The sequence below is a fragment of the Balaenoptera acutorostrata genome, chromosome 10 (genome assembly GCF_949987535.1).
Source record: "Balaenoptera acutorostrata chromosome 10, mBalAcu1.1, whole genome shotgun sequence".
In the NCBI taxonomy this organism is placed as follows: Eukaryota; Metazoa; Chordata; class Mammalia; order Artiodactyla; family Balaenopteridae; genus Balaenoptera; species Balaenoptera acutorostrata.
In genome coordinates this window covers 39098356-39111794 of record NC_080073.1, presented here as the reverse complement: position 1 = coordinate 39111794, position 13439 = coordinate 39098356, and the positions used below count along the sequence as shown (strand labels likewise).

Below are 13439 nucleotides of genomic sequence, written 5' to 3'. Positions count from 1 at the left end.
AGGTTTCTCTGACCAAGATGTCTCTGAGGAGACACGTGGTGGGAGCCCGCACAGGATGTGTGCGTGTGAACATTCTGAAGGTTTGCTGTAGGATTTCCATCTGTAAGTCACTCCCCCACTTACCCAAGCCCTGAGCCAGAGACATCTGGCCGCCCCTTCCCAGCGGGGCACTGCTCAAGAGCAGAGCTGGGCTGCGTCTGTAGCCAGAGAGACAGAGGCCAAGGGTAGGGCCCAGCTCCTGACTGCACCTCTCCGTGCCTCTCCTTTGTGGCTGGGAGGCTCAAAGGTCTGTGAGCCAGGAGATCTGGCCAGGGGGCCAGAGAGTGCTCAGGAAGAGCTGGAGTTTTGGCATTTGTGGTGAGGACAGCTGACAGTGTCATCTTTGATCATAGTGTGTATTCACATAGACAGTGGCTTCAAGCTGAGTTTCTTGGGAAGCTTCTCAATAACAAAACTTACAGAAGGTTCTGTTGTGACACTCTCTGCATCTGTCTCCAGGACCTAAACTCCCTGCCAGCCCCTATCTCTGAAGCCTAAGTATCCCACTGCTCATCAGCTTCTCTACGACTGAGCCAAGAGTGCGGCAGGTGGTAGCTGCCCGACCCCTCCAGGCCTGGCCTTCCTCCAGAGTGCTCTGGTTTGCACCATGCATTTCTCAGGGGTCCACATTTCTCATCCTTTCCTATAAGGTCTACAAACCCCTTCAGAGAGGGATCCTGGCCCACCTCTGGCAGCTGTGGGTGAGATAGGAGGCTGTCAACCCTTGTGTTGGGCCTAAGACCCTGCCCTTCTGGATTTGGGCTTCACCCATCCAACGGGACACCTGCCTCATCCCAGAGATCAGGCCTGGGCTGTATGAGGCCGTCTGTGCAAGGGCTGAAGGAGGCCACCATCTGGCACCTCTGACCACCCAGGGCCAGGTCTTTGTGGGGATGTGCCTAGTGGCTGGATACATGAAGGACTAATGCAGTGATCCTCCCCATAAAAGGCCAAGGGATGGGACCAGGAGCAGGGAACAGGCAGGGAGATGACAGCAGGTCAGCCTCCATCAAAGCTAGTTTCACGCTCTCAAATGTTGACTTTTCAGCAAATCTCCTTTCTGGCCAAGCTCTCTGAGTTTGAAATTTCTGACATCTGCCACTCCCTAACCCCCAGCGTATCCACAGGACACATCTGTACCTATCACCCCTTGTGAAGGTGGCTGGAGCAGGCCTCTGGGCCACAGGTGTCCTGGCCCTTGTGTGGATACAGCTGTGGCTCTGGGGTCCAGAGGCTGAGGGACCAGCATTCGATGCCTTGGGCAGTGGGGAGCACCAAGCACATTTCCACATGGGCAAGGGGTTCTCTGGGATGCAGTCCAGGCCTTCTCTACACCCTCCCCCGACCCAGTGTCATGAACAAGGGCACTGCCGCCCCTGTCTACTTCAGGGCCTAATGCATTCACAGTGACACCCCCCTTCCCCACCATCCACTTAGTCCTTGGGAAGAGAGGGTGGTCTCAGGGCCCATGATGAGTGGGCAGCAGTGGCAGCAACTATGGCCTGTCTTCTGGAGCCTGTGGGGAGTTTTCCAGGCAGATTCTTTGCCATGACAACAAGGTCCTGGCCTGTTGGCCCCTCCCTTGCCCTCGTGCCCCCTCCCCCCATTCTGTAAATACTTGTCATTGTGGACTCTAACAGGGTCAGAGTGACAGGCCTGACCGACTGAAACTCCTCAGAGATATCATTTCTGTCTCCCTGGGTACCAGCAGCCCTGCTGCCATGTGCACTGGGGTGGCACTGGAGAGCCATGGAAGTCATGAGATATTGTGTGTGTATGCATGTGAACAAGTGTGTGAATGTGTATGTGTGTGTGTGTGTCTGCCTCATTTGGCCTCTGGGATCAAATCAGCTCCTTCTCTCTAAGTGCAGTGCCCTGGAGAGTGGTGGCCGCCCAATGCCTTTCCTCTGCTAGCTTCCATGTCTTGTTTTTGCTTCCCCCTCACTCCTTCCCTGCCTCCCTTCTTTCCTCTCTCCCTTTCTTTCCTTCTCTCCTTCTTTATTTGAGGGGGGAAGAGTGCTGTACAAAGTCAAACAAACAAGTTTACAGTTGTAAGTGCAATGAATGACCCGAGTCCTCCACATGACCTTGTGAATCGTGTGCCGTCCTCCTGTGCTCTGTGAGAACTCGTGGTACTTCAGTGTCCCTCCCCCTGTATTGTAACAAGGTAATTCTGTGGTATCAGAATAAAAGGACTTGATATAAACAACCTACAGACTGTCTCTGGGATGGTTTCTGAAATGGGAAGGCGTAGGCAGAGGAACAAATCCCCAAACTGTGACAGTCCTGCCTTTGCACAGTTAAAGGGAAAAGAGTGAAAAGGCAAAGTTGCAGAAGTACTGGCAAGGCCAGGGCTGAGTTCATACCAACCTGTCCAAAGACAGTGGGCCTCTCCACAAAGGCGCCCCAAGGCAGGTTTAATGCTTGGACCTGGAGGGAACAGTTAGCTCACTGGGCAGACTGCTGAGCGACTGTGCCTCCACAGCCTTTGAGTGTCCGGGCTGCACAAACAGCTTTCTAGGGCCTGGTTCCCTGGGGAAGCAGGTGAGCAGGTGCTGCCCCCTGGTGTTGCCAACAAGCCCTACACCTGTCTGCCTTGCTGTGTCCACTCCAACCCCCAAACTCTTGGGGGCTGCTAGATCTTAGTCCTTCCCCAGGATGGGAGCGCCTCCTTATCAAAGTAACCCAGAGCTGCTAGAAATTTTTTAAAACACAGATAAATGAAATGAGTATCAGCCTCACCTCTGGCCTTCCCTAAAGTTAGTAGCTTGATGCATGTCTTTCCTTCCTGTTTGTGTTTTTCTTTTTCATTTTAAACAGAAGCCAGAAGGCACAGTACTTACTGTTTTCTAGCCTCCTGTTTACTTCTACACATTCATTCCAAGTACTTAGATGTTCATCCTCCAGTGCCTGGCCTCCAGAGAGCTGCACCATGAGTTTACAGCCAGTCCACTGTACACGCCCTCAAGGACAGGCACCATGTTCCCAGTTTTTCTGTTATAAACAATGCTGTAATGAACATCCTAGTTTCCAACTTTCCACCCAGATTGGTGGCTGGGGCCACTCTTTCTGCTCCAAGTTCTGGCCTTAACAGTCCTGCACACACTGGATGCTCACAAGTAAGTGGCCTCAGAAAGTGGAGACTGTTTTTAGTTAACTAGTCCAATGGAAGGAGAAGCTGCAGGCCAGTCAAGTCGGATCTCAGTGAAAGGCAAGGCAGGGCGCAGGGAGCCAAGGCCCTGAGGTGTGGAAGACCAGCCAGGCTCAGGGTATATGGAGGAGGGGACATCCATTGCTGCTGGCCTGACCAGCCTCTCCTGCCCTCTTCTGCCATTGTAACCTGCCCAGTCCAGTGCCACTGTCCTGAGGGAGCCTGCCTGCCCAGGTTTTTCTTTCCACAGGAAGCTTTCTGGTTCTGGGTGGAGCCTGACCCCACCAGGCCCTCTACACCCAAGAACTTGGGCTGAGACCTGGGAAGGCAGACAAAGGCCCAAGCGCTCATGATCCCCAGCAAGGTGCCACTGAGCGGGGCGGGTGAGGGCTGCAGGGGCAGATAGCTTCTGGGGTAGGCCTGGTGGCCGATAAGACCAGGCGACACCCTGTGAACTTTGCACCCGCTCTTCTTTACCCCACGCCCCGGAGCTCGAGCTCTGCGCCCTCTGCCAGGAGCACACCTCCGCCCTTCTTTCCTCGTCGGCCTGAGAGCCCCTCCAGAGCAGGGCCTGGCACCGTCTGGTGAATGCTTGCCTCGTAATGGACCAGAAGGACCCGACAGTTAGCCTCCGGCCTGCGGGAGACCCCAGCTGGGGCTGACTTTGGCTTGCACCCTGCCTGCCTCTCAGGCCCCCGCCCCTCACCTCTCTTTTCCTCGACTTTACCCTCGCAGGGCTCAGCCCCACCCCCGCGTCTTCGAAGAGTCCTCGGTCCGCAGCCTCTCAGGACCTGCCCCCGGATGCTTAGGGCCCACCCCCGTCCGGCCTCATCTGCCCTCCTCCCGTGGGCCCTGTCGTTCTTCACACACCTCGCCCCTCCCTACAGACCCGCTCCTTTATTCCGTTAACACAGCGCCAACCCCTCTCCTCGGAGACCCCATTCCCTCCCCTCCCAGTAAGAGGCCGGGGCTTGGCCCACAGAGCTCGCCTCTCTCCAGCCTAGCCCACCCCGAAAGGCCTGCTCCTTTCCCCGAGGCCCTGCTCTTCCCCTCCAGGACTCCTGGGGCCGCAGCTCCGACTTGTTTCTCACAGGCCCCACCTCCTTACCATCGAGGCCCCGCCCCTCGGCTAATCGTCCTCGCTCATTCGTCGAAAGTCCCGCCCCTCTCACTGCGCGGCAAGGCCGCGGCGGAGACTGGCCGAGCCTCTCACTTCCGGGCGCCTGAGCGCCCCGCCTCGCCCCGGCGGCCCAGAGCCACCATGGAGCGGCAGGTGAGGGAGAGGCCCGCGGTTCCCGTGGTCTTTGCAGCCCGGGCCGGGCCTGACCCTGATGTGTCCCCTGCGCAGGTGCTGCTGAGCGAGCCCGAAGAGGCGGCGGCGCTGTACCGGGGCCTTAGCCGCCAGCCCGCGCTGAGCGCCGCCTGCCTGGGCCCGGAGGTCACCACGCAGTACGGCGGTTGTTACCGGACGGTGCACACTGGTGTGTGTATGGAGGGGAGTCGGTGGAGAGGAGGGGGGCGTGGAGGGCTAGCTGCCTGACAGTGCACACGGGTGTGTGGAGGAAGGCCGGGCTTGGAGAGTGTGGGTGTGGAACAGTGCATCAACAAGAGGTCTGTGCACACAGGTGTATGGGGGGGGGCCATTTGGGGTATTATGGGATGGTGCCCATGAGTGCAGAGTGTGGGCCTTGTAAGGGTCACCCCTGTCATCGTATCCCACACCTGCCCTCAAGATTCTAGGGTGGATGCTAGGAGCAGTAATCGTTTCTCTCCAAGACGTTGCCAGCCTAGGCTCTGGAGGCCTAGACTTGAGAGTTGTGGCCAAGTGTTGCACATCCTGCCCCCCAGAATATCTGGAGACAGACTGAGGGAGGTTGGGTAGGGGAGAGGGTAACCTGTGCTGGGACTGGTCAAGTTGAGCAGCCTCATGCCTCTCCTCGCAGAGTGGACCCAGAGGGACCTGGAACGCATGGAGAACATCCGATTCTGCCGCCAGTACCTGGTGTTCCATGATGCGGACTCAGTGGTGTTTGCAGGGCCTGCGGGCAACAGTGTGGAGACCCGGGGCGAGTAAGTTTGAGGGAGGAAGCTTATAGGCAAGGCCGCAGCCATCTGCAAGCCTTTTATGAATGCCCACCCTGTGCCTTGGTGTGGGTAGGGCCCAGAAGGGAAGCCAGGAGCCAGATCCCTGCCCCTTGGGAGCTCAGGTAGTCTCTAGTGACATGGTCATAAGCATTGGAGGCTTGCTCCAAACTTGGTCTGGGACTAGAGGCCCTGCCCCAGGGAAGAGAGGCAAGGCAGCTGCCATGGTAGGGCTAGAAGGGCTGCAGGGGCGGTTGTGGGCCAGAGCCTCAAGAATCTTGTCTAAGAGGTTGTGGCCAATAAGGGGACAGGATGGGCTATCACTGGGTGGGAGGTAATACTGACCTGCTCCCCTGTATCCTCCTCAGGCTGCTGAGCAGAGAATCTCCTTCAGGCACCATGAAAGCCGTGCTGCGCAAGGCTGGAGGCCCAGGCACTGGGGAGGAGAAGCAGTTTTTGGAGGTAAGTCTGCCTAGGACCACGTGGTGGGTAATTGGGGGCTCAGTCCCACAGGTAAGGCTCTGTTGGAGGACAGGCAACCTGACTCCCAGATGTCCTTAGGTTTGGGAGAAGAACCGGAAGCTCAAGAGCTTCAACCTGTCAGCGCTGGAGAAACATGGGCTGGTTTATGAGGATGGTGAGGCATCTGGCTGGTGAGCAGGCAGGGCGGACAGGAGGGGCAGCCATAGCCCAGGGCTCCCCCTGATCGGCCTTCCTTGCACCCAGACTGCTTTGGCTGCCTGTCCTGGTCGCACTCGGAGACACACTTATTATACGTGGCAGAGAAGAAGCGCCCCAAGGCTGAGTCCTTCTTTCAGACCAAAGCCTTGGACGTCAGTGGCAGCGATGACGAGGTGGCCAGGCTGAAGAAGCCAGACCAGGCCATTAAGGTGCTCATTGGCCATGGCCAGTCCATGAAGGCCCCTCAGGGCAGCGCTGGGGTCCACTATGCTCTCTGCCCACACTGTGCCTATCAGAACCAGGGAGGTACTGGCTTCTAGGGGGCAGGGCCGTCTCCTGCAAGACAGGCTGGGCATTGAGTGTCTTGTGTTCTCAGGGGGATCAATTTTTATTTTACGAAGATTGGGGAGAAAACTTGGTTTCCAAAAGCACTCCTGTACTCTGTGTGCTGGATGTCGAGAGCGGCAACATTTCTGTGCTTGAGGGGGTCCCTGAGAGCGTGTCCCCTGGACAGGTTAGTGCTGACTTGGCCTACATCACTCCTGAAGTCTGGGGGCCCTGCCTGAGCTACTGTCCCTTGATCACACCTGTCCTGTGGTCTTGTTTACAGGCATTCTGGGCCCCTGGGGACACAGGTGTTGTGTTCGTGGGCTGGTGGCATGAGCCCTTCCGGCTGGGCATCCGCTTCTGCACCAATCGAAGGTGAGGACAATCGAAGGGGCAGGGCAGGGGGCCTTGCAGCTCAGACCGGCCTTGAAGCTGAGTGTCTCTCTGGTGGTTCCAGGTCAGCCCTGTACTATGTAGACCTCATCGGGGGGAAGTGTGGTAAGTGCTGGCACCTACCCGTGCTTCACTGACACACACCGGCCCTGGCAGCCTGCATGATGCTCGCATTTCTGTCTGGTCCAGAGCTCCTCTCGGATGACTCTCTGGCTGTCTCTTCTCCCCGGCTGAGCCCAGACCAATGTCGCGTCGTCTACCTGAGGTTCCCATCTCTGCTCCCCCATCAGCAGTGTGGCCAATTGTGCCTGGTGAGCTGGGGTTGGGGTGGGGGGAGGTCAGCAAGAGGAGGGGATGGCGGATGAGAGCTGGAGGGTCAGCTTCGTCTCCCCACGGGCCCCTCAGTGGACCTCCTGTCCTGGGTGCAGTGATGGTGTGAGTTCTGCCTTTCCTTCTCTCCAGGCAAGGCCTGGAGGCTGAGAGTGCTGTCATGGGGGCTCTGCACAATCAAGACTCACCACCTTGAGAGCATCCTCTGTCTACAAGAATGCTCCTCCCTTTGCTTCTCATCTGCACGTGGCCAGACTCTGCAAGGGGCTGGGATATAGTGGGCAGTTACAGAGTCTCAGTCCTTGTAAAAGGGCCCCTAGTGAAAGTCAAAGGCCCCTCCAGACATCTGGTCCAGGTCACCAGAAAGGAGACACATCAAGCTTCTCTCAGGTCCTCCCCTCCCTGCCCTGAGGGCACTGCCAGTCCCCTGGTGAGCCTGACTATTGTGTTCTGTTGCAGTATGACTGGTATACCAGGGTCACCTCCGTGGTGGTGGACGTTGTGCCTCGGCAGCTGGGAGGTAAGGGGTGTCGGCTGGGTGGGTGCCAAGGAGCATGCAGTTCTGTTTTCCTGCCATCTGTTATCCCTGCTCAGGGCCAGGCTCATCAGCTCTTCCTGCCTGGGTTCCTTCTGAAGTCTCCCTGCTGCTGGGCCAGCCCCAGGTTCAGCCTCCACAGGGGGTGGGGCCATCACCATAGGGAATGGTTCTGATAGAAGGAAGTCAGCTGGACCAAAGCTGAGATCAGAGTGGCCCAAGCTGGCTGAGGCTTGAGATTATTTCATTTGTGCTGCAGCCCATAGATTTATCTTGTTTTTCCAGTGGCTGCTTAAAGCCACTGCTCCTTTAAGGGGTCTCAGAAAGTACACTAGATTGGTAGGTCCTGCCCCAAGGGTGCTCATTCTCCCACTCCCAGCCCCCACCCCAGCGTTTGTCTAGTCCAAGCCCTTGAGGCAGCAGGGTCTCTGGGAGGGTGGCTCTTGGCTAACAAGCTCCAGTCACAGTTTCGGGAGCTCACAACTCTGCTTGGGATCCCAGACTATCCCAAGGACGTGAGGGGGTGAGTCTCTTGTTTTCTTAGGCCGCCTGGTCAGTTCCAGGAGTCAAGGACAAGGGATGGCCTCCTTTTCCTGTCTTTGGGTTACAGGGATGCAGCAGTGGGGACCCGGTCTGAATCCTAGCTCTGCCCCTTATTAGCTGTGTGTTCTTGGACAGTATCCTGACCCCCTGAGCTTCCATTTATTTATGTGAGGAGGGGGTGGTTGTTCCTGCCTTCTTTGTAGGATTGTAGTGAGGGGTAAATGAGTGATGATGTTAGAGGGTAGGATTTATTCAGGCCCGAGTGCCAGGTACTCTAAGTACGGTTAGAGACAGACAGATGTCTTGGTTACAGCACCTGCTGCCTCCCAGCAGCCCATAAGAGCAGCTCAGAGGAATGCCAGTGCATTCAGTTTCTCTCAGAAGCTCTTCAGCTCCACCTCTTCTGGGCCCTCAGAGGCTTCTGCCCTTCAGCCCCCTCTTCAGGCAGCTCCTCATTGCCTAGGGTACCCCCATGTATGTGGCTGCTGTTCTGTCACAGTTCTGGGGCCCCAGGTGAATTCCCCAGCAACGCGGCCTGCCTCATAGCCTGGACACACACACACACACACAACCTCCACTCCTGGACGTGGCCCCCAGCTCTCTGCCTTTGCAGAGAACTTTTCTGGGATCTACTGCAGCCTTCTGCCTCTGGGATGCTGGTCGGCTGACAGCCAGAGAGTGGTTTTCGACTCGGCTCAGCGCAGCCGGCAGGTGAGGAGCCCTGACTGTGTTGAGAAGCAGCCCTCGACCAACGCTCAGGAGCTGTGGGCCTGGGACATAGCACACACACACTGCCAGGTGGACCGCCCAGCTCACAGGTCTCCCTGGCCCCTTAAGGCCCTGCCTGCCCCTGTCCTGGACTCATTTTTCCTTGAGGGGGCTAGCTGCCCTGGTACCCCACAACAGAGCCCTTGGCCCTTTCTCCTGAGGCAGAGATGCAAAGCCCCCACCCTCAGCATTTCCATGTGGTGGGCAAGGGGGCTGCCACTGGGGCGGGCCCCTGAACACCATACGGGGAGCTGATGGAGATGGGACAGCAGCTTTCTCCCAGGGATTGGGTGGGGACACCACAGTGTGCCAGACTCCTTTGGGGTTAGATATTGTTTGGTCCTCAGGGTAGCTCTAAGGGGCTCAAAGGCATTCCTTATCTTGCCCAGGGTCACTTAGCAAATTGTGACGGAACTGGGATTTGAACCCAGGCCCTCAGGCCACTCCCTACTGCACTGAGTAGCTATCACCATAGTCACTCACAGCTCTGGCCTTGGCCCAAGGGTCCCCAAGAGGGTAGAGAGGTGGTGGGGGCAGGACCCATAGGGCTCTTGGATGTGGTACCACACGTGGCCTCCTCTCTGCTTCAGGACCTGTTTGCTGTGGACACCCAGATGGGCGGTGTGACCTCTCTGACAGCTGGTGAGCAGGGCTGGCGAGTGGGCCAGCCAGGCCAGGGGTGGGACTGGAGCTCAAGCATGTGGGGCAGCCACATGCTGACTCTGCACCACTGACTCTGCACCACTCTGCACTCTCGGCCACTCTGCACCACTGACTGTCCTACAGCCTTTACTGACAGTCTTGTGAGGACCCTGCCTATGCAGGACCCTTACTCAGCCAGCAGACTGCCTCCTGGCTCTGCTCTGCTCCCTGTGTCCTGGCACTGCCTCAGTACAGCCCCCACCCTACTTCTCAAACCCACAAAATTCTCTCTTGCCAAGATCTGCCAGAGTCATCCTACCCCCTCCCCAAACCTCAGGCAGAGGCACCTCTGCCAACACAGGGCGCAGAACCCCTGGGTTGGCTCCCTCATCTTCCTGTTACCCAGGCCTGCTGATTCTGCCCCTAAAGTGTTTTTGAGTCCTCCACCTGCCCTGGCTGTACTCACTCCTCCACAAAGCTACCGAAGGATTGTTCCCAAACTGCATCTCATTGTATAGTACCTGCTTAGGAATCTTAATCTCCTTGGTCCCCACTGCCTAGAATTAGCACCTCCCCCACCAGCCTCCTGGGCCTAGCTGCCACCCCTGCAGACTGCAGTCATCAGGTGGTGGGTGGGTGTGCCATGTGGTCTGGTGTGTCCCCAGATCTGGCAGTCCCAGGGCACAACCAGCGCCTGCTGGATGAATGGACTGCGAAGAAGGCTCACCCAGAGCTGTGTGCAGTTGTCTGTGACAGTCCCTCTGTGGGCATCCCTTTGCTTCCCAGGGAATAAGGGGCACCTCACTATAAAGCCTCCAGCCTGGGACTCTGGCTCTGCAGGGAGTGGGTGGGAATAGTGGTGGCATCTGCCTTTTCCAGGGGGGTCAGGTGGAAGCTGGAAGCTGCTCACAATTGACCGGGACCTCATGGTGGCACAGTTCTCCACGCCCAGCCTACCCCCATGCCTGGTGAGTGTTGGTGGGCCCCGGGCCAGGAGGCAGGGATTCTGTGCAGGCAGAGTTCCCCAGGTCAGGGAACTGGCCCAAGTCTGACTGTGGCTGGTCAGCATGTGAGAGGCCAAGGTGTGGACCCAGCCCAGTATAGTCCACGAGGGTCTGGGACTATGGGGAGAAACTACTGGGTTAAGGTTTGCTCTGTTCAGAACAGGGTGCCTGGGAAAGTGCTCAGTCCTCTAGCATAACAGCCTAGAAGCTGAGGAGGGAGGGGTACATATGTGTGGTTATGTGAGTACCTATGTATATACCAGCTCATGACAGGAGTCCATGCTGGACCCTCTGGAGGTGGGCAGATGGCCCAGTATAATGAGAGCTGCCCACTCTCACACTGGTGGAAAGGCAGGGAGGCAGCCAGGCCACCTGTGACACACTCTTTCCCTTTGGCAGAAAGTTGGGTTCCTGCCTCCTGAGGGGAGGGAGCAGGCGGTATCATGGGTGTCCCTGGAGGAGGCCGAGCCCATTCCTGAAATCTCCTGGAGCATCCGGGTACTACAGCCACCCCCAGAGCAAGAGCATGTGCAGTATGGTGAGCTGGGCAGGGGCAGAGGGGCACCTTCTCCAAGTTCCCCAGCACATAGTGTCTGTGGTCACCTTTCCCATCTCCTGTCTCACATTTTGGGATTTTTTGAGATGACCTCTAAGAGATTTTTTTTTCCTCTTGTGGATGGTCATGGGGAGTAGTGTCCAGGCATCTGAGCACCTACTCTGGGTATCAGAGCTGGGCATCACCAGGCCAGATCATTTGCGGTGGGATAACGGAGCCCAAAGAAGACAGGCCTATGTAAGGCCTCTGTGACCACACCTCCTCCAGAATGTTGCCCCTGCAGAGACTGGGACTCCCTGACTAGGGCAGAAGGAGCATGAGCGTCCTGGGGTCCATGTGTCACAGTGTGGGCTACCTTGGCCAGGTCTCTTGTTTCAGAGGTCAGCTGCAGACCTGCAGCTACAGCTGAGGCCTTGGCTGGGGAAGCCTCTCGGCAGTAGAACTGGCTCTGCTGATTGCTGCTTTTTCCCTGCAGCTGGCCTTGACTTTGAAGCAATCCTTCTGCAGCCCAGCGACCCTCCAGATAAGACCCAGGTGCCCATGGTGGTCATGCCCCACGGTAGGCAACTGGCCTAAGAGCCCCTGCCCTTCCACAATCCCTCCTAGCTGGCTCTTTCACCTTCTCTCTGTTCCCTATCTGCAGGGGGACCCCATTCATCCTTTGTCACTGCCTGGATGCTGCTCCCAGCCATGCTTTGCAAGATGGGCTTTGCAGTACTACTAGGTGAGGGAGCAGGGTGCCGCAGCTCTGGTAGAGCTGTGGGGTGGTGGTGATGGTGTGGGCCTGGTCTGTACAAGCACTGCGGGTACCACCCTAGTCTCCAGGCCTCTGCAGCCTGGACCTGGTAATCACTATCAGAAACTGCCCTGGCCAGTCTCTGGCTCCATGGCGTGGTGATAACATGAACTAACTTGTGACTGCCATGGAAAGGGTGTGTGGTCACTGGGCAGTCTCAGATCTCTTGGCCCCTTCCCCTTGAGTCTGGTGCAGCTAGCCTCAAGGCCTACTTCACATATAGGTGAAAGGGCGCTGGGAAGGTCACTTGACCACCCTGTCTGGTCCCTCCCTGGCCTCCAGTGAACTATCGTGGCTCCACGGGCTTTGGCCAGGACAGCATCCTCTCCCTCCCCGGCAATGTGGGCCACCAGGATGTGAAGGACGTCCAGGTAGCAGGGGCTGGGGCTTCTGGACAGGCTGGGGTGTGGCTCCATTCAGCTGGGCAGGCAGCTGGCTGCAGCATGATCTGCCCACCCTGTAGTTTGCAGTAGAGCAGGTGCTCCAGGAGGAACACTTTGACGCAGGCCGTGTGGCCCTTATGGGTGGTTCCCATGGTGGCTTCCTGTCCTGCCACCTGATTGGTCAGTACCCGGAGACCTACGGCGCCTGCGTGGTGCGGAACCCTGTGATCAACATTGCCTCCATGATGGGCTCCACTGACATCCCTGACTGGTGGGTGTGCCCAGAGGTCCCCCCCACTTCTCCCCCCCACTCCATACCCTCATGGAGCTCCCGCAGGCCCCAGAGCTCCTGGGCCTGCATCATCTCAGTGTCTTGTAGGTGCGTGGTGGAGGCTGGCTTCCCCTACAGCAGCAACTGCCTGCCAGACCTCAACATGTGGGCTGAGATGCTGGACAAGTCACCCATCAAGTACACCCCTCAGGTACGCAGCCCTCCCCCTGCCCAGTGCACCACCAATCTGCCCAGAGCCCCGGGCCCTGCTCACCTCCACTCCCCACATACCTAGGTGAAGACACCAGTGTTACTGATGCTGGGCCAGGAGGACCGGCGTGTGCCCTTCAAGCAGGGCATGGAGTATTATCGTGCCCTCAAGGCCCGAAACGTGCCCGTTCGGTGAGTACAGCAAGACAGCCCTGGCAGCTGGTGGGCAGGTGAGCAGGGAAGGATCCTCAATCCTCAAACATTGCTGCCCAACCCTTACAGGCTCCTGCTCTATCCCAAAAGCACCCATGCACTATCAGAGGTGGAGGTGGAATCAGATAGCTTCATGAATGCTGCGCTCTGGCTGTGCACGCACTTGGGCAACTGAAGCCCTACCACTCTGCATGAGCTGGGTGACATATGCCACACTTGGCTCTTGGAGAGCCCCAGGGTCTGGCAGAGCAGCAAGAGGCTTCCTGGGCTCTGGACTTCATGGATGGGTGAGCCGAGGAATGTAGGCTATATGCTCATAATAAATGAGGACACAGAGTCTAGTTCCTGCTGGTACTTTGTACCAAGCCACCCCTAACCCCAGCCCCACCCTTGGGGTTCAGAGACCGTAGGCCCTGGGTGTGGTAGCCATAAGGACGGCATCTACTTCCAGCGTGAGAGGGGAGGGGACAGCGAGAGGCTCAGCTGCTGCCTGTCCTGGCCAAGTAGGACTCCAC

At 57.6% G+C, this 13439-nt stretch overlaps 1 protein-coding gene across 1 annotated transcript; it reads left to right on the top strand.

The window, feature by feature from the left end:
- Window positions 1-4313: 4313 nt before the first annotated feature.
- Window positions 4314-13260, top strand: APEH (acylaminoacyl-peptide hydrolase). Its single transcript, XM_007168726.2, has 22 exons — window positions 4314-4463; window positions 4539-4671; window positions 5134-5260; window positions 5641-5734; window positions 5834-5909; window positions 5999-6162; window positions 6330-6467; window positions 6564-6655; window positions 6738-6778; window positions 6863-6984; window positions 7463-7523; window positions 8695-8792; window positions 9440-9491; window positions 10371-10459; window positions 10895-11033; window positions 11527-11610; window positions 11695-11775; window positions 12130-12218; window positions 12311-12501; window positions 12610-12712; window positions 12797-12903; window positions 12994-13260. Exons 1-22 carry the CDS (start codon window positions 4452-4454, stop codon window positions 13097-13099), a joined length of 2199 nt encoding a protein of 732 aa, XP_007168788.2. The 5' UTR covers window positions 4314-4451; the 3' UTR covers window positions 13100-13260.
- The last annotated feature ends 179 nt before the right edge of the window (window positions 13261-13439 follow it).

Bases quoted from the DNA above. Each gene is read 5' to 3' on its own strand.
- APEH (XM_007168726.2), top strand. The intron at 5,261-5,640 runs GTAAGTTTGAGG...TATCCTCCTCAG, and splicing joins AGTGTGGAGACCCGGGGCGA to GCTGCTGAGCAGAGAATCTC. The intron at 6,985-7,462 runs GTGAGCTGGGGT...GTTCTGTTGCAG, and splicing joins AGTGTGGCCAATTGTGCCTG to TATGACTGGTATACCAGGGT.